Source organism: Myotis myotis, unplaced genomic scaffold (genome assembly GCF_014108235.1).
Source record: "Myotis myotis isolate mMyoMyo1 unplaced genomic scaffold, mMyoMyo1.p scaffold_m19_p_17, whole genome shotgun sequence".
Taxonomy (NCBI): domain Eukaryota; kingdom Metazoa; phylum Chordata; class Mammalia; order Chiroptera; family Vespertilionidae; genus Myotis; species Myotis myotis.
The window spans coordinates 43,728,119-43,750,763 of NW_023416321.1; the positions used below are offsets into that span (position 1 = coordinate 43,728,119).

Consider the following 22,645-nt stretch of genomic DNA (forward strand, 5'->3'; position numbering starts at 1 on the left):
GTCCATCTTTGTCATTTAAGCATAGAAAGCTCTCAGTGTTGCATTTCAGGCTGCCTTGTGACTTCAGGTTATAAACTCTGGCTCTGGAGGACAGCAGCTGAGTTTTCTCCTCTGGAGGCGTTTCCTCCTGTGTCTGTGGTGGTGTCAGCTTCAGGAGCAGCTGATGAAACACTGTGTGGCCCTCCAGTTCCCATCGGCTCTGATGATGGATGGAGGGTCCTTCTGGGTCTTTAGGTGGCATCTTCTGTCTTTGCTTCAGCTTCAGCTGACATCTTCACAGTTGGAATAGCTTGTTTTCTCTCTCTTGACACAGTCAGAGCCCCCAGTCCTGCCCTGGGTTTCACCTCATCTTTCACTGATATCCTCAGAACCCACATCATCCTCGCTTCTGTATCTAACTCAGGCGTATTCATGAGGAAGTGAGGCTGTTGGATTGAAACAAATGTTCACAAAAGGCCCACAGGCTACTACACATAGGATTTAATCACCAAGTCTGTTAATCTGGGAACTTTTATAATTCCATTTATCTTAGGTTTTTAAATCATCTCAGGCCACCAAATTTACCTGAAGTTTACAGTTAATAATTTACAATAGTGTATCCAGGACTCTTTTGGTTGCAAGTGAAAAATACTAAGTCAAATTCACTTAGCAAAAAGAAAAAATAACATAAGTGCAAAGAAGGAAAGGACAGGAGGGGAAGGGAGGGAAAGGAGAGGAAAGAAGAAAAAAAAGAGAGAACATTTTTAGATTGCATGATATATTTATTAAGACCCTTTTGATGGCAACAAACTAAAATCCAACTAAACTTGGTTTAGGTGAGACAACAAAATAAGATAAAAAGAAATGCATTGATTAGTATAACTGAAAAGTATGGGACAGAGCTTAATTTGGGCAGGGCTGGAGCTGGATACTCACCGATGTCCCTGTGCAGGCAGGCAGCTCCTGTGGCTTGGATTCTGTCTGCATTGCAGCCCCAGCATAAAAGGAGTTCCTCTTTCCTGCTATTTTCAGCCAAGTTCCTGGGTTAACAGCCAGTGACTCTAATTGGCCTCTTTGGATCATTAGTTTATCCACAGTTGAACCAATATCTGTGACTTGGCTGCTTTCATTGGCCAAGCCAGGATCCAATGACCATTGCTGAAGTCAATCCCACCCAAACTATAAGGACTGGGGAAGGTGGAGTTCTCAGAAGGAAAATCAAACTATATTATCAGAACAGGAGAGCATAACAAATATCTAGTACTGGAGGCCAGGTGTACGACATTCATGCACTAGGTGCAGGGGTCCCTCAGCCCAGCCTGAGCCCTCTTGCAGCCTCGGGGAAGGTCCCCAAGGGGTCCTTAGCACTGCCGCAGAGGCGGGAGAGGCTCCCGCCACCACCACTGCACTCGCCAGCTGTGAGCCCCGCTTCTGGCTGAGTGGTGCTCCCCCTGTGGGAACACACTGACCACCAGGGGGCAGCTCCTGCATTGAGTGTCCGCCCTCTGGTGATCAGTGTGCATCACAGCAACCGGTTGCTCTGCTGTTCAGTGGATTTGCATATTAGGGTTTTATTATATAGGATAGATGGAAACATCCATGTCTAAGAGGAAAGCCTGCTTGAAGTCCAAATTCCTATCACAAAGTGTTGGGTAACCATATGAACTCAGAGCTAAGAAAGAAGATACCAAGAAAAGCCTTATATGATAAAGCTACAGTCAACATCATACTCAATGGGCAAAAACTAAAACCATTTCCCCTAAGAACAGGAACAAGACAGGGATGCCCACTTTCACCATTCCTGTTCGACATAGTACTGGAAGTGATAGTCATAGTGATCAGACAAGAAGAATAAAAGGCATCCAAATTGGAAAAGAAGAAGTAAAACTGCCATTATTCACAGATGACATGATACTGTACATAGAAAACCCTAAAGACTCCATCAAAAAACTACTAGACTTAATAAATGAATTCGGCAATGTAGCAGGATGCAAAATTAACACCAAGAAATCTATGGCCTTTTTGTATACCAATAATGAACTCACAGAAAGAGAAACTAAAAAAACAACCCCATTTAGCATTGCAACAAAAAAAAATTAAGATACCTAGGAATAAACTTCACTAAGGAGGTAGAAGACCTATACTCAGAAAACTACAGAACATTGAAAAAGGAGATAGAGGAAAACATAAACAAATGAAAGAATATACTGTGTTCATGGATTAATAGAACCAACATCATTAAAATGCCCATACTACCCAAAGCAATCTATAGATTCAATGCAATCCCCATTAAAATATTAATGGCATAGAACAAACTCTCCAAAAATGCATATGGAATAAAAAATAACCCAAAATTGTTGCAGCAATCTTGAGAAAGAAGAACAAAGTTGGAGGGATCACAATACCAGATATCAAGCTATATTACAAAGCCACTGTTCTCAAAACTGCCTGGTACTGGCACAAGAACAGACACATAGACCAATGGAATAGAACAGAGAACCCAGAAATCGACCCAAGCTCACTTAATATTTGACAGAGAAGGCAAGAACATACTATGGAGCCAAGACAGTCTTTTCAATATGGTGTTGGGGAAATTGGGCAGATACATACAAAAAAATGAAACCAGACCACCTATTTACACCATACACATAGCATGTCAAACTCATGGCCTGCCTGGGCCACATGCAACCTACAACTAATATTTTTGTGGCCCAGCCAATATAACGGTATGTAAGAAATGTTTTAATAAAAATTTCATAACTTAATTTTTACAATATCCTGTTATACATAATTATTAATAATGAACAACAACATTCGCTAATGACTGGTTACTATCATCGTGTTGCATTCATTTCCCTTACGCACCTTATGCGTAGGCGCACCGTGTCTCTCCACTAATACTAGCAGCGAATATTTTAGCAGCCAACTGCCACGTCATTAGTCTTATACTGACTTGTCCGGTGTGCATAACAGGAAATATTTCGCTTTTGGAGAACAAGAAAAATAGGCTTATTTATGTTACACTTGTTAATTTGTGCAGTTATTCAGTGTCTGATAAGTTAATGTTCAAGAAAAAATATTAATTTCTATTAAAATGCTCTATTATTTTATGTTAATGATTATTCATTTATTTCAGCCCTTTGTATTCAACATGTCTCTATCAAAATAGACCTACGTTTCTATGAAAGTTGAAGCTTTTGTTTTATTGTGGCCCACATAAACTTAAACCTTGTTTATTTGGCCTGTGTTAGCCTTTGAGTTTGACATGCTTTCCATACACAAAAATAACTCCAAATGGATAAAGAACTTAAACGTAAGATGGGAAACCATAAAAATCTTAGAAGAATCCATAGGCAACAAAATATCAGACATATGTTGTAGCAATACAGCTCCTGGGACAATGGAAAATAAGGAGAAAGTAAACAAATAGGACTACATCAAAATAAAAAACTACTGCACAGCCAAAGAAACCATCAACAAAACAACAAGAAAGCCCACTGCATGGGAGAACATATTTACCAATTTTATCTCCGATCAGGGTTTAATCTCCAAAATTTATAGGGAACTCATACAATTTAACAAAAGGAAGATTAACAAGCCAATCAAAAAGTGGGCAAAGGACCTAATTAAACACTTTCCGAAAGTAGATATTCAGAAGACCAAGAGACATATGAAAACATGCTCAAAGTCACTAATCATCCAAGAGATGCAAATCAAAACGACAATGAGGTACCATCTCACACCTGTGAGAATGGCTATGATCAACGAATCAACTAACGACAAGTACTGGCAAAGATGGGACGAAAAAGGAACCCTCCTTCACTGCTGGTGGGAGTGCAGACTGGTGCAGCCACTGTGGAAAGCAGTATGGAGTTTTCTCAAAAAATTAAAAATGGAACTTCCATTTGACCCTGCGATCCCACTTCTAAGAATATATCCCAAGAAATCAGAAACACCAGTCAGAAAGGATATATGCACCCCTATGTTCATAGCAGCACAATTTACAATAGCTAAGATTTGAAAACAGCCTAAGTGCCCATTAGCAGATGAGTGGATTAGAAAACTGTGATACATCTACACAGTGGAATACTACACTGCTGTAAAAAAGGAACTCTTATCATTTGCAACAGCATGGATGGACCTAGAGAGCATTATGCTAAGTGAAATAAGCCAGTCGGAGAAAGATAAATATCACATGATCTCACTCATTTGTGGAATATAATGATCAACATAAACTGATGAACAAAAGTAGAGCCAGAGTCATATAAGCATCAAACAGACCGTCCAACCTAAGAGGGAAGGCAAAGGAGAGGGTGAAGGGTAAGAGATCAACCAAAGGACTTGTGTGCATGCATAGGAGCATAACCAATGGACACAGTCAGTAGCGGGGTGAGGGCATGTGCTGGGAGGTGAGAGCGGCTGGGGAGAGTTCAGTGAAGGGAAAAGGAGACTTATGTAATACTTTAAACAATAAAGAATTTAAATGAAAATGAAAGAAAGAAAGAAAGAAAGAAAGAAAGAAAGAAAGAAAGAAAGAAAGAAAGAAAGAAAGGGAAAGAAGATACCTCTAGGCCTCCAATCCTTGTTTTAAATTTATCATTTATTTATTTATTTATTTTTAGGCCTCCAACCCTTGGTGGAGTATTTTTTGTTCTTGGTTGTCCTGGGTTCCCTCTCCTTTTTCTAGAGCTCCAGGGAGAAGGTCCTGGGAAGCTTGACATCTCTTTGTAGCATAAGGAACTTGATCCTTGAAGAAGGGAGTATCTCCCACCACAATTTTGTCATCATCCCATTCAGACAACATCCCCCCACTTGCCACACATGATGCTGGCAAGACTGAGGAAAGGGGCCCTCCGTGCTCACGGCACTCTTCCTTTCCCGGTGTGGGGGTGTCTAAGTAAGAAGAGATCCAGAGGATGGCTCGAATGCTCTGAGGAAGAGAACAGAGAGGAGCAAAATTGCCAGCAAACTATTCTATGTCCTGTTCCATTGCAGGAGAGCCATGGAATGAACCTGAGTTATGCCTTCTCTATAGCTTTGCGGGGAATGGCCTAATTCTGAGTGGCAGGTCCCTCCTGTCACTCCATGTCACCGCTTAAGAGCTATAAAGCTCCCATTCACATGCAGGTGATTACTTACCTTGGGTCTGAGGTCAGAAGCCATATCTGCAATCAATAAAACAAACAACAAAGAAAAAAAAAACCACTTCAATTTTCTCAAATCTCCCAAGATTTAAAAAGGAACAAAAAGTTACTGTGGTGTTTGCTGACTGGAGTGATTATATGGTTCAATCATTTTGATTTACAATTGCGTCTTTGTCCTTGTGGAGAGAACTCTGCAGCTGAGCCACAGGAGATGGAAATGGATTAACCTTCCAACATGGGGATATAGGATGTGCTCTAGGGAGCAGGCCTCCATCCGGGGTTAATGCAAAGTCTCCAGTCCCCATGAATACACAAAATTAAAGAGCATTCATTTCTTCTGCTTTCTTTTTCTTTTCTTTTGATCTGCCATGAAAAGGGAATTATCGGCACGCCCCAGCCTCCGTCTTATATTTCTCCTTATGTATTTTGCATCATAAAGCAGCTGAATCTGCTTAACGTGTTCTAGGAGCTCTGAAGTAATCTTCGGTTGTTGTGTGAAATAGACTGCAGAAAAGTGAGAAACAAGAGGTCATTCTGGATGTAATTTATGGGCCCTATTGCAAATACAGTGGCTTTTTACTTTCCAGAAATAAATAGATCTGAGTGTTCTCTTTGCATATGAAAGGGCCATAACACTAGGCCAGTGATTCTCAAATCTGGGGGAGCATCTGAATCACCCAGAGAGCCTGTTAAGACAGGCTGCAGGGCCCCAGCTCCTGAATTCCTGATTCCATAGGTCTGGCGTGGGCCTGAGACCCTGCATGTCTAACTAGTTCCCAGGCGAGGCTGATACTACATCAGAACCACCACATTCTACTGAACCGAATGTACATAAAAAACCATTCCCCTCTCTCCAGCTGATCCGAGAAATGGACAGTTTCCTGGGTGCTGATATTCCCATCACTGCCTCCAACCTGCATATAAATGTGGAGGCTGGATGACAAACCCAGCTCATCTGGACCATTGAGACCCTTGCTGTCCCACTTCAGCTTGGTCAAACTGGGTTGTGGACATAAATGAAGACCAATCAACTGAGAACAAGGGAAAGCTCTTTATTCAGAGCTTGCTCTCGCAAGGGAGTCAGCCACGTCATTTGCATTTTGGCTTTGACCCGCAGGCAGGAGGGGCAGTGGTAGAGCTGTACAGTGGAAGGACAGGAGGCCTGGCTCTGCCCTGGTGGAGGTTGTTGGGTGGGGCAGGTGTAGGCGGGCTGACTAGAAGGGGGCGTCCGTGAGCATTTGACTTCCTCCAGTTGGTCCTAAGTTGGAAACAGAGACAAAAATTAAGGAAGTTGTCAGTTATCAATCGTCTTGGCCATTCTGGGTCAGTTGTTACAAAGGTTATGGTTTGTCTTTTGGATCGTTACTTAGACAGCTGTCTGACTTCCTACAAGTCTGACTGACAGCAGGCTGGCCTCCTGAGCTGTTTGGTGGAGGTACTAGGTTGGTTTCCTGGGCAAGTGGCTACTAGTGTAGATCGGAGTTCTACTTTTATACACGGTCTGGCCACTGTCCATATATTCTCTCTCTCAGGACACACAGACGCTCACTTTTTATTGCTTCCTAAATTCCTGTTATACTCCACAATGGCCAATTTCAATTAAACAATGACATATTCATGAAGGGCCTACTATGTGCAAGGTATTATGTTAGGCACATAAATTTTTATGAGACACAAGCACCAATATGAGTGAGAAGCAGCCTGAGTCATTTGGGCATTAAGGAGAACGACAGGTGACAGTGCATGTGCTTAGAACCCACACTGACTGTAGGTTCCTTTCCTTCCCCGGGTCTGGGAGCTTGGTACCAGCTAAGAGCTTAGCTTTGCACCTTCGCATCAGAGAAGAGTTGGTATTCTTCTCTGCTCTGCTGGGTCAGATCCCCAGGGCTATGTCCGAAGTCCCTTGACTCCCAATAAGCCTGGTGCTTCTCGGTTGCAGGTGGATGATCTGAAAGCCAAGCTGGCCACGCAGGAAGTGGAGCTGAAGCAGAAGAATGAAGATGCAGACAAGCTGATTCAGGAGGTGGGCGTAGAGACTGACAAGGTGAGCCGAGAGAAAACCATGGCGGACGAGGAGGAGCGGAAGGTGGCCCTCATCATGCTGGAGGTGCAGCAGAAGCAGAAGGACTGTGAAGAAGACCTGGCCAAAGCAGAGCCCGCACTCACAGCAGCCCAGGCAGCTCTCAACACCCTCAATAAGGTAGGATGCTTATATGCATGCATACAAGTCCTTTGATCTTTCCCCTTCACCCTCACCCTCCCCTGCCTTCCCTCTGAGTTTTGAGCATCTGATCGATGCTTCTCTGTCTCTACATTTGTTTTTGTTGTTCATTATAATCCACAAATGAGTGAGAGCATATGATATTTATCTTTCTCTGACTGACTTATTTCACTTAGCATAATGCTCTCCAGCTCCATCCATGCTGTTGCAAATGGTAGGAGTTCCTTCCTTTTTACAACAGCATAGTATTCCATTGTGTAGATGTGCCAAAGTTTTTTAATCCATTCATCTGCTGATGGGCACTTAGGCTGATTCCAAATCTTAGCTATTGTAAATTGTGCTGCTATGAACATGGGAATGCATATATCCTTTCTGATTGGTGTTTCTGGCTTCTTGGGATATATTCCTAGAAGTGGGATCACTGGGTCAAATGGAAGTTCCATTTTTAGTTTTTTGAGGAAACTCCATATAAGCATAAGTGATGGATGTGGACAATGGGGGGTGGGATGAGGGCAGGTTTGGGGGGGTGAGGGGACATTGGGGGGATAAGGACACATTTGTAATATCTTATTCAATAAAATGGGGGGGAAAGCTTTGGAAACCAAAAAATAATAATAATAATAATATGGTAGGATGTCTGCGGTGCCTGCTCACCCTCAGGGCGCAGATTTCTCCTCTCTCCCAGAGGCAACCTGATACCCTGGTGATCCAAAGAGACACAAGTGCATTAGGAGAGCTTAGGGTGGAATCCAGCTGTCACTAGCTCATTCACTAAGCAAACAAACATTTATTTAAATGAACTATGTCAGTCACCAGAAGCTACCAATAAAACCCCAGAGATGTGAGTCTTAGAGCCATTCAGGACAGAAGGGGTCAACCTGTTCAGGGCCCAGAGATGAGAACTGACTTGCCTGGAGTCACAAACCTCAATGTTGGAGCCAGACTTTATAATCCAAGTCCAGAGATCTTCTGGCCATACATCCCCTGGCCATTCTACCCATTATGTACTATCGGATACACAAGACTTTTAAGGCCCTATGAAAATATTTTAAAATGTGAGAGTAAAACAAGGTGTTGTCTCCAAAATACTTCTAAAAATCTACAAAGTCAAAATTAGCAAGCATTCAATTGTCAACAACATGTAACTATGTGTCAACTAAATTTAACTCATACTCATAACCATTTGGTGGAACAAGCATGACTCTTGAGCTGTATTCATAAAGCACTTTGTTTGGTTCCCTTTAAATTTATTCCAGGTGTTGGGGGAACATGTGGTTAGCTGCTTCCTTTTATTGTTTTTCACATTTCAGCTCCTTTCACACTGGGACAACCATGGCTGAGGGGCAAAGGGAGCAAAGAGAGAAAAGTGCAGACAGGCTCACGTCATCAGGAGTTGGCATCAGAGAGGAACGGGCACTTTCTCTGTTGTGGTGTCTTCCCCCTGAAGGTTGCTTTCTTCTCTTTCTCCTGAGAGTCTAGCAGCTCACTTGGCCCTTCACATGGACGGCGTGGTCAAGGTCTAAGTCAACCTATGCCAGGTGTGCTGTGCACGCTTCTTGGTCCGTGGGAGACACCTGTGCCCCCTTTCTCTAAACATGCTCTGAGGGTGCTGGCCATGCATGCAGCACACTGCTAGTTCCACTGTCGGGAGGCTAGCCAGCTATTGTCACACTCTCGATTTCAGGGCTATCCCTTAGCCTCCAGACCACTGTGTTGCTCAAACTATGGGGGAAACATCTAAGCTTTCTGAGTGGTCTCCTTAAAGCCGCTCCCTCTAGACTTGATGTGAAAGGAAAGGGCAGATGGCCCATATCTTCCCTTAAAGGCAGATGAGTAGGACTCACCAACAATTCTCACTAAAAGACCTCCCTTATCCTCCAAAATTCTGGCTCGTTTGTACCCTCAATGTAAGTGAAGACTTTTGAAACCTTTTTTTATTAGTTCTGCATAGCGTCACCTCACTTTGGAAGTTAGTATCTTTTGTGCTAGGGCCTCAGCAAATCTGGGACTAAATGAGGTATATTATAGAACCCTGCTGCTGTGTATAGTTATATATAAATTGTATTTAATGGGAGTTCTGAATGCATTTTAATATTTTTATGATGTGGGGTGGGACTCCCTAAAACTAAGGGTACGTAGGGCCTATAAAGGCCTTAGGTTGCCCTCTACCCTAATTAATAGAAAACACAGTTTCTCCACTGGGAACTCTGGGTATCATTGGGTAGGCCAGGAACTGGAGGTGTAACCCAATTCTCAGCTGGAACCTTATAATACAGCCAGGCCAGGCTTCTCTCTGACCCCTCGCAGTGGCATCCAGATCAATCTCTCAGCCTTTGATTAGACTGTGGTACCCTTCCCAACCCCAGCATTTTGGATTTCCTCTTCTTTCGCCTCATTCTGAATCCTACTCATATTTTAAAATCAAGCATATTCGGTTTTTAGAGCACAGAAAATGCACTGATTTGCTAATACACCCTCCTGTCATGTCCCCTAGTCACATCATAAGGTCTTCTGACACAGGCATATAGTCTAAGACAGTGATGGCGAACCTTTTGAGCTCGGCGTGTCAGCATTTTGAAAAACCCTAACTTAACTCTGGTGCCGTGTCACATATAGAAATTTTTTGATATTTGCAACCATAGTAAAACAAAGACTTATATTTTTGATATTTATTTTATATATTTAAATGCCATTTAACAAAGAAAAATCAACCAAAAAAAATGAGTTCGTGTGTCACCTCTGACACGCGTGTCATAGGTTCGCCATCACTGGTCTAAGATGAGCTGAGTTTAAATATTGGCTGGTCTATTTACTGTGTGTGGCTCTGGGAGTGATTTTATCTTCTCTGGGCCTTCATTTCCTTTGTTTGTTAACTGGAGGTAATAGTAATATAGTTCCCATTAGGTGTTATAAGGATTAAATGAGACAATATATGAAAAGTAACTAACAGATGTCAGCCACTTAGTAAATGTTGTTGATGATGTCATTATAACAAGTGTTATCATTTCTGTTTCCATGAAACTGGAAACAATGTGAATGCCCATAAATACTCTCGGTTAATTTATTGGGTGGTTAGTTAGTTGATTGATTATTGGTGAAAAAATAAACATGAGTGCCTACTATGTGCCAGGCCATGTCATAAGTACTTTTCTTCTAAATAGCTGAGTAGCCTGGCACAAGTCACTAAAATTCTTGATCCCTCCATTTCTATTATTTATTACATGGAAAGGGGCAAATAGGAATTAATGGGCTCTTATCTCACATTCTCATCCAATCTACTAGCAAATTCTATCAATTCTACCTTCAAAATATATCCAGAATTCAAATGACCTGTTCTACTGCTACCCTGTGGTCCAAGCCACCATCTCTTCCCTGGACTGCGGCAATAGCCTCTCCATTGGCCTCCCGCTTACACCTCCGCTACAGTGACGCCTTTGCCCATTACAGCACTCTGAGTGTCTTTTAGAAACAGCAGTTTGACCATGTCATCCATCTGGTCAGAATCTTCCATTGGCTTCCCATGATATTCAGGATAAAATCCAAAGTTGTCACCAGGCCTACTAGCCCTACGTGATTTTGCCAAGTCCACCTCTTCTACTACATCAGTTACTCCCCTTCCTCTTGTCACTCTTCTCCGCCCACATGGACCTCTGGCTGTGTCTCAAACACTCCCAGCACAATCACACCCAGGGCCTTTGAAATCGGCTGTATGGAATGCTCTTCTCCCAAGTCTCCCCATGGTTCCCTCCTCTTCTTCTTTCAGCTGTTTGCCTAAAAGTTACCTTGTCAGAAAACAAATAATAAAAGTATTTCTTAATTTCAGAAAACATTTAAGGCATACAAGAAGAAACTATAACCCACAGTAAACAATGTTAATCACCATTATCAAGTACATCATGAATGTTCTTCAACTAAAAATCTTTATGTAACGATAGTGGGGGAAGGACAATTAGGAGAGAAAGGAAGGCAGTAAAAATAGCTAAATATTCACACTTCATCATAGGAAGTGCTTGATAGCATTTAAATTGAAATACATAGCAGCATACGCATGTTATTTATGGATAAGGAGTGAGACGCAGAATTAATGCTGGGAGAAGCTGTGCGTGGTGGCTTTCGGGGAGCTGGAGTTGGAGTGCAGAGGGCCTGTGCTTTACTCTAAGCCTTGTAGCTTTCTTAGAGTTTGTACACTCTGTACATGTATTACATTCATGGGAATGAAACTTTTTCATTCTCGATGGCTTGAGAGCACAGAGGAGGGCACAGCTGACGAGGCAAGAGAAAGCCCTTTGTTACCACAGGATGCACGTTTACTAGAAAAGACCACCCAGGAGAGGGGTCATGTTTGCAAAGACGTGGCTGCAGGAAAGGGTGAGGTGTGTCTGAGCCGGGGTCGCAGTGGCTCCTTGCAATTGGATGTGGAGCTGAGTCCCTCCAGGTGGACTAGAAGGACCATTGGCAGCCCCGTTCATCGCTAAGAAGTGGACCTGTGGACTGGTGTTTACAGTCCACAGGTTGCAACCCACTGATGGGTCTCAAACAGCATTTTTTAAATTCAGATACAATTGACATATGGACTTATATTAGTTTTAGCTGTACAAACTAAATTCGATGTTTGTATATATTGCAAAACAATGACTGCAGTAAGTCTAGCTAACCCATCCACCACACATAGTTACAGTGGGGGGTTATTTGGGGGGTGGGGGGAGGTGTTGGATAAGAATTCTTAAGATCAGCTCTCTTAGCAACTTTAAAAATACAACTAGCATTGTTAACTATAATCATCACACTGTACATTTCTTCCCCGGGACTTATTTATCTTATAACCTTTGACACTTCACCCATTTCACCCACTGATGCAGTGGGATAGATGGGACTGGGCCACGTGTAATAGGGAAGTATTGCTTCATGAACTTGAGGGTCCCTCAGGTACCCTCAAGCCCTCTGCATTCATAGGACTCTGGTATTTAAGAACCACTCCCCTGTTTTCTCATCATTTTCCAAGTTAACAATGAATCTTTAGTTAATACAAAGAAAACCTGCAAATCAGAGCTTGGTAGTGAATCTCCGCACATTTTTAGTTTCTGCTTTGGCAGTTTCATTTCACTTTTATGGCTAAACTGAAATAAATCCAATAAAACTTTTCCTGCCTCGTTAAGGAATAGTTCTGCTTACAATTTCATGGCCCTTTTTTCACCCTACAAAGTTATTTGGAATTTTCTATTTATTTCCTTTGTATTTCTTACAGTGAACTTATTTTTTATAATATAAATAATATATAATGACATTTGTGTTGTTAAAAATAATTCAAATGGCATAAAATATAAAATCATCCTCTTTTTAACTCCCCTAAGAGAGAAGTCCTGCTCTGTGTATTTATATTTATACAAATGCACATAAAAAGTATATCATATTTTAAATATAAATGTACAGGATGGGGCAAAAGTAGGTTTATAGTTGTTCACATGGAAAATAATACAATCTATAATAATAAAAGCATAATATGCTAATTAGACCAAACAGCCAAACGACCTTCCAGTTGTCATTCTGGACATCCTTCCGGATAAAGCCGCTGTGGCGGGTGGCCGAGACAGAAGTGGTTAGGGGCGATCAGGCAGGCAAGTGAGTGCTTAGGGGCAATCAGGCAGGCAGGTGAGCAGTTAGGGGCTATCAGGCAGGCAGGCAGGCAGAGGGGTTAGGGGCAATCAGCCAGGCAGGCTGAGTGGTTAAGGGTGATCAGGCAGACAGGTGAGTGGTTAGGGATGATCAGGCAGGCGGGCAGAGTGGTTAGGGGCTATCAGGCAGGCAGGCAGAAGGGTTAGGGGCAATCAGGCAGGTAGGCAGGCGAGTGCTTAGGAGCCAGCAGTTCCGGATTGCAAGAGAGATATCCGACTGCTAGTTCAGGCAGTTGGACATCACTGGAGGGGTCCTGGATTGTGACAGGGTGCAGGCCAGGCTGGGGGATCCCCCAGCCCCACCCCATGCACGAATTTTGTGCATTGGGCCTCTAGTAATCTATACTGATAAAAGGGTAATATGCTAATTAGAGCGTACATCTTCCGGATTTCCTTCCGGATGTCCTTCTGGACAAACCCGCAGCAGCTGCCCGAGGCTCAGGCAGGCCGCGGATGGCAGCTGCCACTGCCAGGGCCCAAGGCTCAGGCAACAAGGGCCAGGCCAAGGCTCAGGCAAGCTGTGGTGGCTGCAAGGGCTGAGGTTCAGGCAGGCGCTGCAGCTGGTAGTGGCAGCAGCAGAGGAGTGATGGGGGCATCGCCTTCCCCTGATCGCCGGTTGCCTCAGTAGGACATCCCCTGAGGGCTCCCAGACTGTGAGGGGGCAGGCCGAGCTGAGGATCACCCCCCCCCCCCCGCAGTGCATGAATTTTCATCCACCAGGCCTCTAGTTAATAAATAATAATACAAGAATAAACTCTGTATTTCCTGCACTCATAACTATCAGTCTATTTCTGCCCCTCCTTATAATGTCAACTTACTTTTCCTCATGAAACAAGACTATTTCATGCCAGGACATGCATTGAAACTTTACTTACTGCTTCCTACTGCCTCATGGTATAATTGTACTGTATTTAATTTAGCTATTGTTGAGTGATTAATTAGGTTCTTTTTCCCTCAGTACAAATATCCTTGCGCATACATCTTTATTGCACATGTGCAAATATTTCTCTGGGCAGAAGAGAAGTACTCTTGTTTGCTAGAACCTGGCAGCTGAATAAATGCCTCCTCCACCCTCAAAGATATTCACGCTCTAATCTCTGGAGCCTGGGAATTGTAATTCATGTGGCAAAAATGGCTTCCTTGGTGTGATTAAATTAAGGATCTTGTGATGAGGAGACTGTCCTGGATTATCCAGCTGGGCCCTGATGCATCCTAAGGGTCCCTAGAAGAGGGAGACAAGGTCAATAGCAATTTCCCTTCCTCCTTTCCAATGTGGATGCCTTCTATTTTTTCTTCTTGTCTGATCACTGTGACTAAGATGTCCAGTACAATGTAGATTGTAGAATAAGAATGATGAAAGCGGACATCCCTATCTTGTTCCTATTCTTAAGGGAAATGGTTTTAGTTTTTGCTAATTGAGTATGATGTTGGCTGTAGGTTTGTCATGTATAGACTTTATTATGTTGAAGTATGTATGATACCTCTATTTCCACTTTGCTGAGAGTTTTTATCAAAAATGGGTGCTGGACCTGGCTGGTGCGGCTCAGTGGTTGAGCGTCAACCTATGAACCAGGATGTCTGGGTTGTGGGCTTGATCCCCAATGGGGCCTGCAGAAGGCAACTGATCAATGATTCTCTCTCATCGTTGATGTTTCTATCTCTCTCCCTCTCCCTTCTGAAATCAATAAAAATATGTATTTTTTAAATAGGTGCTGGATTTTGTCAAATGCTTTTTCTGCATCTATTGATATGATCATATGATTTTTATCTTTCAATTTGTTTGTGTGATGTATCATGTTTATTGATTTGCAAATAATGTATTAGCCTTGCATCCCTGGGATACATCCCACTTGGTCATGGTGAATAATCTTTTTAATATTGCTGGATCCAATTTGCTAATATTTTATTGAGGATTTTGGCATCCATGTTCATCAAGGATACTGGCCTGTAATTTTCTTCTTTGCAGTGTCTTTATCTGGTTTTATAATTAGGATACTACTGGCCTCATAAGAAGAGCTTGGCCCTCTCCGGTTTGTCTCAATGGATAGAGCATCGGCCTGCAGACTAAAGAGTCCCAGGTTCAATTCCAGCCAAGGGCACATGCCCAAGTTGTGGGCTCGATCTCCCCTCCCCCAGTAGGGGGCATGCAGGAGGCAGACAATCAATGATTCTTTCTCATCATTGATGTTTCTATCTCTTTATCTCTCTTTTTTCCCCTCTGAAATCAATTTACACACACACACACACACACACACACACAAGAAGAGCTTGGAAGTCTTTCTTCCTCTTGAATTTTTTAGAATAATTTGTGGAGGATACATGCTAGTTCTTTTTTGATTGTTTGATAAAACTCCCCTGTGAAGCCATCCAGTCTAGGACTTTTGTTTGCTGGGATTTTTTATTATTATTGTTATTATTATTGCTTCAGATTCATTAGTTGTTATTGCTATATTCAGAGTTTCTGATTCTTCCTGAGTTAGTTTTGGAAGATTGTATTTTTCTAGGAATTTGTCCATTTCACTCTATTTTTCGGCACATAGTTGTTTGTAATTTTTTTTTTACAATCTTTCAGATTTCTGTGGTGTCAGTTGTTGCTTCACCTCTTTCATTTCTGGTTTTATTTACTTGGGTCCTCTCTCTTTGTTTCTTGTTGAGTCTAGCTAAAGGTTCATTCATCTGATTTATCTTTTCAAAGAACCAGCTCTTGGTTTCACTGATTTTTTGTACTGTTTTTTCAGCCTCTGTCATTTACTTCCTCTCTGATCTTTATTATTTCCTTTCTTCTACTGACTCTGGACTTATTGTTCTCTTTCTAATTCTTTTACTAGTAGTTGTAGGGTTAGATAGTTAACTAGATATTTTTCTTAGTTTTTGAGACAGGCCTATATTGAACTTCCCTCTTGAACTGCTTTCACTCTGTTCCATAGATTTGGGGTTGTTGTGTGTGTTCATTTTCATTTGTTTTCAGGAATTTTTCAATTTATTCCTTGATCTTGGTAATGCACTCATTGTTTAATAACATGCTATTTAGCTTCCATGTGTTTGAATGTTTTTGAGTGTTTTTATTGTAGTTGATTTCTCGTTTTATCCCTTTGGGATCCAAGAAGATGCTTGATATGATTTCAATCTTCTTCAATTTGTAGAGACTCAGTTTGTGTTCTAACATGTGCACTTGAGAAGAATGTATACTCTGCAGCTTTGGGATGAAATGTTTGTAAATGTCAATTATTGTTCAGGTTCTTTGTCCATATATTTGTAAGATGGTTTTCTTTTTACTTATTGATTTACTCTTCTTCATTATAATTTTTACTACTAATCCCATGATGTATATGTTGTAAATATTTTCTCCCTATCATTTGATTTTTTACTTAATATCAAGTAATATAATAGACCCAGACTTTATAATAAGGCCCAGTCGGCGTAGCTCAGTGGTTGCGCATTGACCTATGAATGAGGAAGTCATGGTTCAATTCCTGGTCAGGCCATATGCCTGGTTGCAGGCTTGATCCCCAGTGGGGGGCATGTAGGAAGTAGCTGGTTAGTTATTCTCGCTCATCATTGATGTTTCTGTCTCTCTCTCCCTCTCCCTTCCTCTCTGAAATTAAGAAACATTCTTTAAAAATTAAATAATAATAATAAAGCAAAGATTTTATAATCAAATAATTTTGGAAATTCTAGGGTTACAGAGTCAGATTTCTTTCCTCTAGAACTTGTTAAGGCCTTTATTAGGTGACTAGAGGCCCGGTGCACGAAAGTCATGCACTGGGGGAGTTGTCCCTCAGCCCAGCCTGCATCCTCTCCAATCTGGGACCCCTTGGAGGATGTCCAAATGTCGGTTTAGGCCCAATCGCCTGCCTGCCTGCCTGATTTTCCCTAACCACTTCTGCCTGCCAGTCTGATCACCCCCTAACCACTCTCCTATCAGCCTGATCGACACCTAACTGCTCCCCTGTTGGCCCAATTGCCCCCCAACTGCCCTCCCCTGCCAGCCTGGTCACCCTCAACTGCCTTCCCCTGCAGGCCTGGTCCTCCCCAACTGCCCTTCCCTGAAGGCCTAGTTGCTCTCTCACCCCCGCCTCCCACAACTGCCCTCCCCTGCCAGCCATCTTGTGGTGGCCATCTTATGACCACATGGGAGTGGCCATCTTTGACCACATGGGGGCGGCCATCTTGTGCAAGGGCATGATAGTCAATTTGCATATTACCTCTTTATTATATAGGATAAGTTGGATACTAAAAGTGATAGAGAAAATAAAACCTCAAATTAATCTGACTTATGATCAGTGGTTTAAGACATCTATATAAAATACCAGTAAATCAAATTACCATGCTCCTAAATGATATTTTGTATATAAAACTACTCATATAACAGTAATATACTACCAACTAAGTTTTCTGAATATAAGACTATTCATATAGTGACAATATGCCACCAACTAATAAGTTCTGTCTATTTAAGACTAGTCATATAACCATACCCAACCATAGATCAAAGAAAAAAAGCTCTACAGGCAATTCGAGAGATGTCAAAGTGGTACTTAAGACAATTGAACATCCATTCTTTATTAAAACTCTTAGGAAAGTAGGAATGAATGGATATTTGGACATTTTGCTAAAGATAGCAATCAATCACAGTCCAAGAGCGCACTACATCTCATGGTAGAGCAGTGGAGGCGTTCCTCCCGACACAGAAAACGCACAATCACCACCACCCCAATAAAGCATCCAGGAATTTCTAGCCAATGCCATAATAAATGAAAAGTAGACACGTTACAAAATACCAGGCAGCTGTATTAGTATTCATAGATGTCATAAAAATATAATAAGACAAATAAAAGGGAAGTGCTAAGCACCCATTATAAAACAATTTACAAAACTTAATAGCTTTCCCAATATCAGCAGTAGCCAGTTAGAAAACATAATATTTTCAAAATAACAACCAAAACATAAGGTACAAATAAGCATAAATTTGTTGGAAGTGTGTGAAGAAAACTATACATCTTTGTTGAGAGATATAGAACAATATATAAATAGACAAGTAAATATATATCCCAAGTTTGTGTATGGGAAGATTCAATGTTATAAAGATACTAGAGGCCCGGTGCACAAAAATTTGTGCACTCGGGGGGGAGGGGGGTCCCTCAGCCCAGCCTGTGCCCTCTCGCAGTCTGGGACCCCTCGGGAGATAACGACCTGCTGGCTTAGGCCTGCTCCTGGGTGGCAGAGGGCAGACCCAATCCCTAGGTGCAGCCCCTGGTCAGGCTCAGAGCAGGGCCGATTGGGGAGTTGGGGCGCCGCCCCCTGTCATGCACAGAGTAGGGCAGATCTGGAGGTTGCGATGCCACCCTCAGTCACGCTCAGGGTAGGGCCGATTCGGGGGTTGGGGCACTGCCCCCTGTCACACTCAAGGCAGGGTTGATGGGGAGGTTGCGGTGCCACCCCCTGTCACGCACAGAGCAGGGCCAATCAGGGGGTTGGGGCACTGCCCCCTGTCATGCACAGAGCAGGGCCCATCAGGGGGGTTGGGGCTCTGTACCCTGTCATGCACAGAGCAGGGTCAATCAGGGGTTTGGGGAGCTCCCCCCTGTCACTCACAGAGTATGGCCGATAGGGGAGTTAGGGCACCGCTCCCTGTCACACACAAAGAAGGGCAGATCAGGGGGTTGGGGCACCGCCCTCAATTACCTACAGAGCAGGGCCGATCAGGGGGTTGGGGCGCTGCCACTCTCACACTCAGGGCAGGACCGATGGGGAGGTTATGGCTCTACCCCGTCACACACAAAGCAGGGCCCATGGCGGGGGGGGGGGGGGGGGGGGGGGGGTTGGGGCACCACACTCTGTCACACACAGAGCTGCAGGGCGATCAGGGGGTTTGGGCGCTGCCCCCTGTCACGCTGACCCCGGTGCCTGGAGGCCTCACGGCTCCGCTGATCCTGGTGCTGGGAGGCATATTACCCTTTTACTATATAGGATAGAGGCCTGGTGCATGGGTGGGGGCCAGCTGGTTTGCCCTGAAGGGTGTCCTGGATCAGGGTGGGGGTCCCCACTGGGGTGCCTGGCCAGCCTGGATGAGGGGATGATGGCTGTTTGCAGCTGGTCACACACCCTTCAGGGTGGGGGTCCCCACTGGGGTGCCTGGCCAGTCTGGGTGAGGGGCTGAGGGCTGTTTTCAGGCTGGTGGGTGACTGAAGCTCCCAACTGCTCCTTTTTTCTTTTTTTTTTTTATTCTGGGCCAGCTTTAGTTCTGGCTCCAGCTCTGAGGCCTCTGCTGCTGAAAGCAGGTATCTGGTTTGTTTGGGTTCTATAATCGAAACAATGTATAACTCCAGCTCTGAGATCCCGGCTCTCTGAAAGCAGGTTTCTGGGGTTTTGTTTAGCTTCTATATTTGTAACTATGTTTCAAACTGCAAGCTCAGAGGCTGGCAAGGCAGGCAGGGAACGTTGGTTTCCTCCATCACTGAAGCAAGCAAGCCTCATGTTAGTTTCAAGCTGCCTGGCTGCCGACCGCCATCTTGGCTGGCAGTTAATTTGCATATCGCCCTGATTAGCCAATGGGAAGGGCTGCGGATGTACGCTAATTACCATGTTTCTCTTTTATTAGATAGGATAGCTATTCCTCAAATAATTTAAAAGTTAAATGTAAGTCTAATTTAACTCCCATTTGATTTTTGGTTTATTTATTTCTAATGTCATTAAAAGTGTATGTCCTTTCAACAGGGGGATGGGAGCATGAGTGTGCGGGGTGGCGGGGGGCGGGGGGGGTTGGGGGTTAATGGGGGAGGATGAGAACACATTTGTAATACCTTAACTAATAATAAAAAAAAAAAGTGTATGTCCTTTAACCAGCTATTAGATTAAATAACCTAAATGTCCAACAATATGGAGGTGGCTAACTAAATTATGGCTCATCTAAGTGAGAAAAAAACCCTGCATAGTTTATTTAAATTCATGTTTTACAAAAATAATAACATGAAAAAGTTTAAGATATAATTTTCAGTGAAAATCAGTTTCAAAAATATTACAAATAGAGATTGATATGTGTATATGTGTGTATATGCCCCAGCTTCACCCAACCCAACATTAGTTACCAGCCCAGGGTAACTGCTGTCTCTCTTAGATTTCTTCAATCTGCAGTTTTATAAAAGTTCTTTCACTTAGCTCTCTTGATTAATACAGTAACCAAAAAGTAAAAGCCAAACAGCCCAGTAAAAATGTAAGCAAAGGTATTCATAAACATTGGGGTGGGGGGAGAATGTAAGTATTGGTACAATACCAAAAAATTCATATAATAGGAAATTCAAATAGTTTAAAAACATAAAAACATTTAGCATCACTAATAAATAAATAAATATATATTTATGCACATATATACACATATGAATTAAACCAATTTTATGTCATGTTCAGCTTATCAAATTGATTTTTTTTTAATTAAATAATGTTACCAGATGTGGAAGAGGATGGGATAAACTTTCTCAAATACTGATGAGTGAAATTAGAATTTCTGGGAAATAATCTGATATTATCTACAAAGAACACTAAATGTTCAAATAATATAACATTTTATATACAAATGGACCCATCAAGTCCACCTCTAGAAATATTATCCTAAAGAACAAATCTAAGATTTTCAGAGATTTCTATAGAAGCCCAGCAAAGCATTATCCATATGGTGTTTGTGGAAATGACCTAGATTTCCAGTAACTCAGTATGTTTTACATAAAATGTGGTTCATCCATCTGATGGGATGCCAACTTGAAACATTCTGTTTGAGAGGAATAAGTAATGACTTTCTCTCATGTTTCCTTTCTAAATGATCAGTAAGTTCTGTCTCTACTGTCTCCAAAATATATTCCAGACCCAGTCACTTCCCAGCATGTCCACTTCAGATGCCCTGACCCACGCGGCCTCGGTCTTCTGCCTGTACAACTACACAGCCCCTTAGCTTGTCCTTCTCACCCACTCCCTCCACAGTGAGCCTGCACCACAGGCTCTCAACGCAAAACTGGGTCCTTTCACTCCCTGCCTGGAACCCTCCAAAGGCTTCCCATTGGAATTAGAATGAAATCGAACTCCTCCCCATCACTCTGGACCCCTGCGTCGGGCCCTGACTGCCTCTCCTTCCTCAGCTCCACCAATCTCCTGACCTCCACCTTCTACAGAATGGCCAAGCTTGTGCTATTCTGGCCTCTTCGCTTGCAAATTCATCCCCTTGGAACAGCGCCCTGCAGACCTCCTCGGAGCTGCCTCTTTCCCATCATTTACATCCCAACTGAAATGCCAGGTTCTTAAAGTGACCTTCCCCGACCTGCCTTCCTAGCTAAAGTGGTATCATCGCTCCTCAAAATCCCTCTAGCCCAGCCATGGGCAAACTACGGCCCGCGGGCCGGATCCGGCCCGTTTGAAATGAATAAAACTAAAAAAAAAAAAAAAAAAGACCGTACCCTTTTATGTAATGGTGTTTACTTTGAATTTATATTAGTTCACACAAACACTCCATCCATGCTTTTGTTCCGGCCCTCCGGTCCAGTTTAAGAACCCATTGTGGCCCTCGAGTCAAAAAGTTTGCCCACCCCTGCTCTAGCCCATTAGCCATGTGTTGTTATTTTCAAAGCACGTATTACATTCAAAATATCCAGGCTTGGCCTCTTTGTTGCCTAGCTATTCACTGTGTAAGCAGAAGGACCACCTTTCTTGTTTACACTGTGTCCCCCTTTGCTTAAGAATGACTGTGCACACTTATTCACTCAGCAGAGACGCGCTGACTGCCCCCTCTGTGCCAGGCACTGTTCTGGTGCACATGGCACATCCCTGCCTCTGTGAAGCTTCTGTGTTAACACGGGTGAGGGGGAGAGACAAGAAGCACAGTGAAAAGGTAGCTTATCCAGTGTATTCGAACATGACAAATGCTGTGGGGAAAAGAGACAGACGCAGAGAGCAGAGTGAGGAGGAGCGCGGGGACAGCTGGGGAGGGGTGGGAGCAGACTGTGGCGTTAAAGGTGATCAGTGTGGGCCTCCTTGTGAAGGAGACGTTTGAGTGAAGACCTGGAGAGGAGCGAGTCCCAGGCACCTGACACTGGGAAGGGCAGTCAAGGCCAAGGCTCCAGCTAGACCAAGAGCCCCAAGGCAGGAGCAGAGTGGAGAGGGCGGCGTGGGCCTGACGCTCACTCACTCAGAACCAGGTCTGCCTTCTTCTGAGAAAGGATTCTCCATCCTTGTGTCCCTGTTGGTGGTACTGAATCGCCTGCCCAGTGGTGATTGGCCGCAGGACCCCCGCCTAACTACACAAGGTCATTTCCCAGGACCTTGTAATTTTGACTTACACTGAAGAGAACGTCTTCTTTCCCACTGGTTGTCCAGGATAAGAGCCTGGAGCTGCCGGCACCCAATCCTTCCCTCCCTGCATCCAGCACACGTGTTGTGTGCCAGTTTCCATTCGGGCACTGCGGCTGCAGTGGTTAATGAGAAATGGGACTCCTGTCCTCTTGAAGAAGAGGAAGATAATAATTCAACAGAGAAAAGTGGCAACTTTCCAATTCCGCTGAGGTCTGTGAAGATCTTCAGGTGCTCAGATAGGAAATGACTAGGAAGGGGACGTTGGTGGTGAGCTCTGAGTGGGGGACTTTCTT

General features: G+C 43.3%; 1 protein-coding gene across 1 annotated transcript in view; it reads left to right on the plus strand.

Moving 5' to 3' along the window:
- The window catches only part of DNAH9 (dynein axonemal heavy chain 9), a 351,242-nt gene that overhangs the window by 230,750 nt on the left and 97,847 nt on the right, over positions 1-22,645 (plus strand). Inside the window, exon 49 of the mRNA XM_036342089.1 lies at positions 7,063-7,323. Coding sequence (XP_036197982.1) covers positions 7,063-7,323 — 261 coding nt within the window. The remainder of the gene's footprint in view (positions 1-7,062; positions 7,324-22,645) is intronic.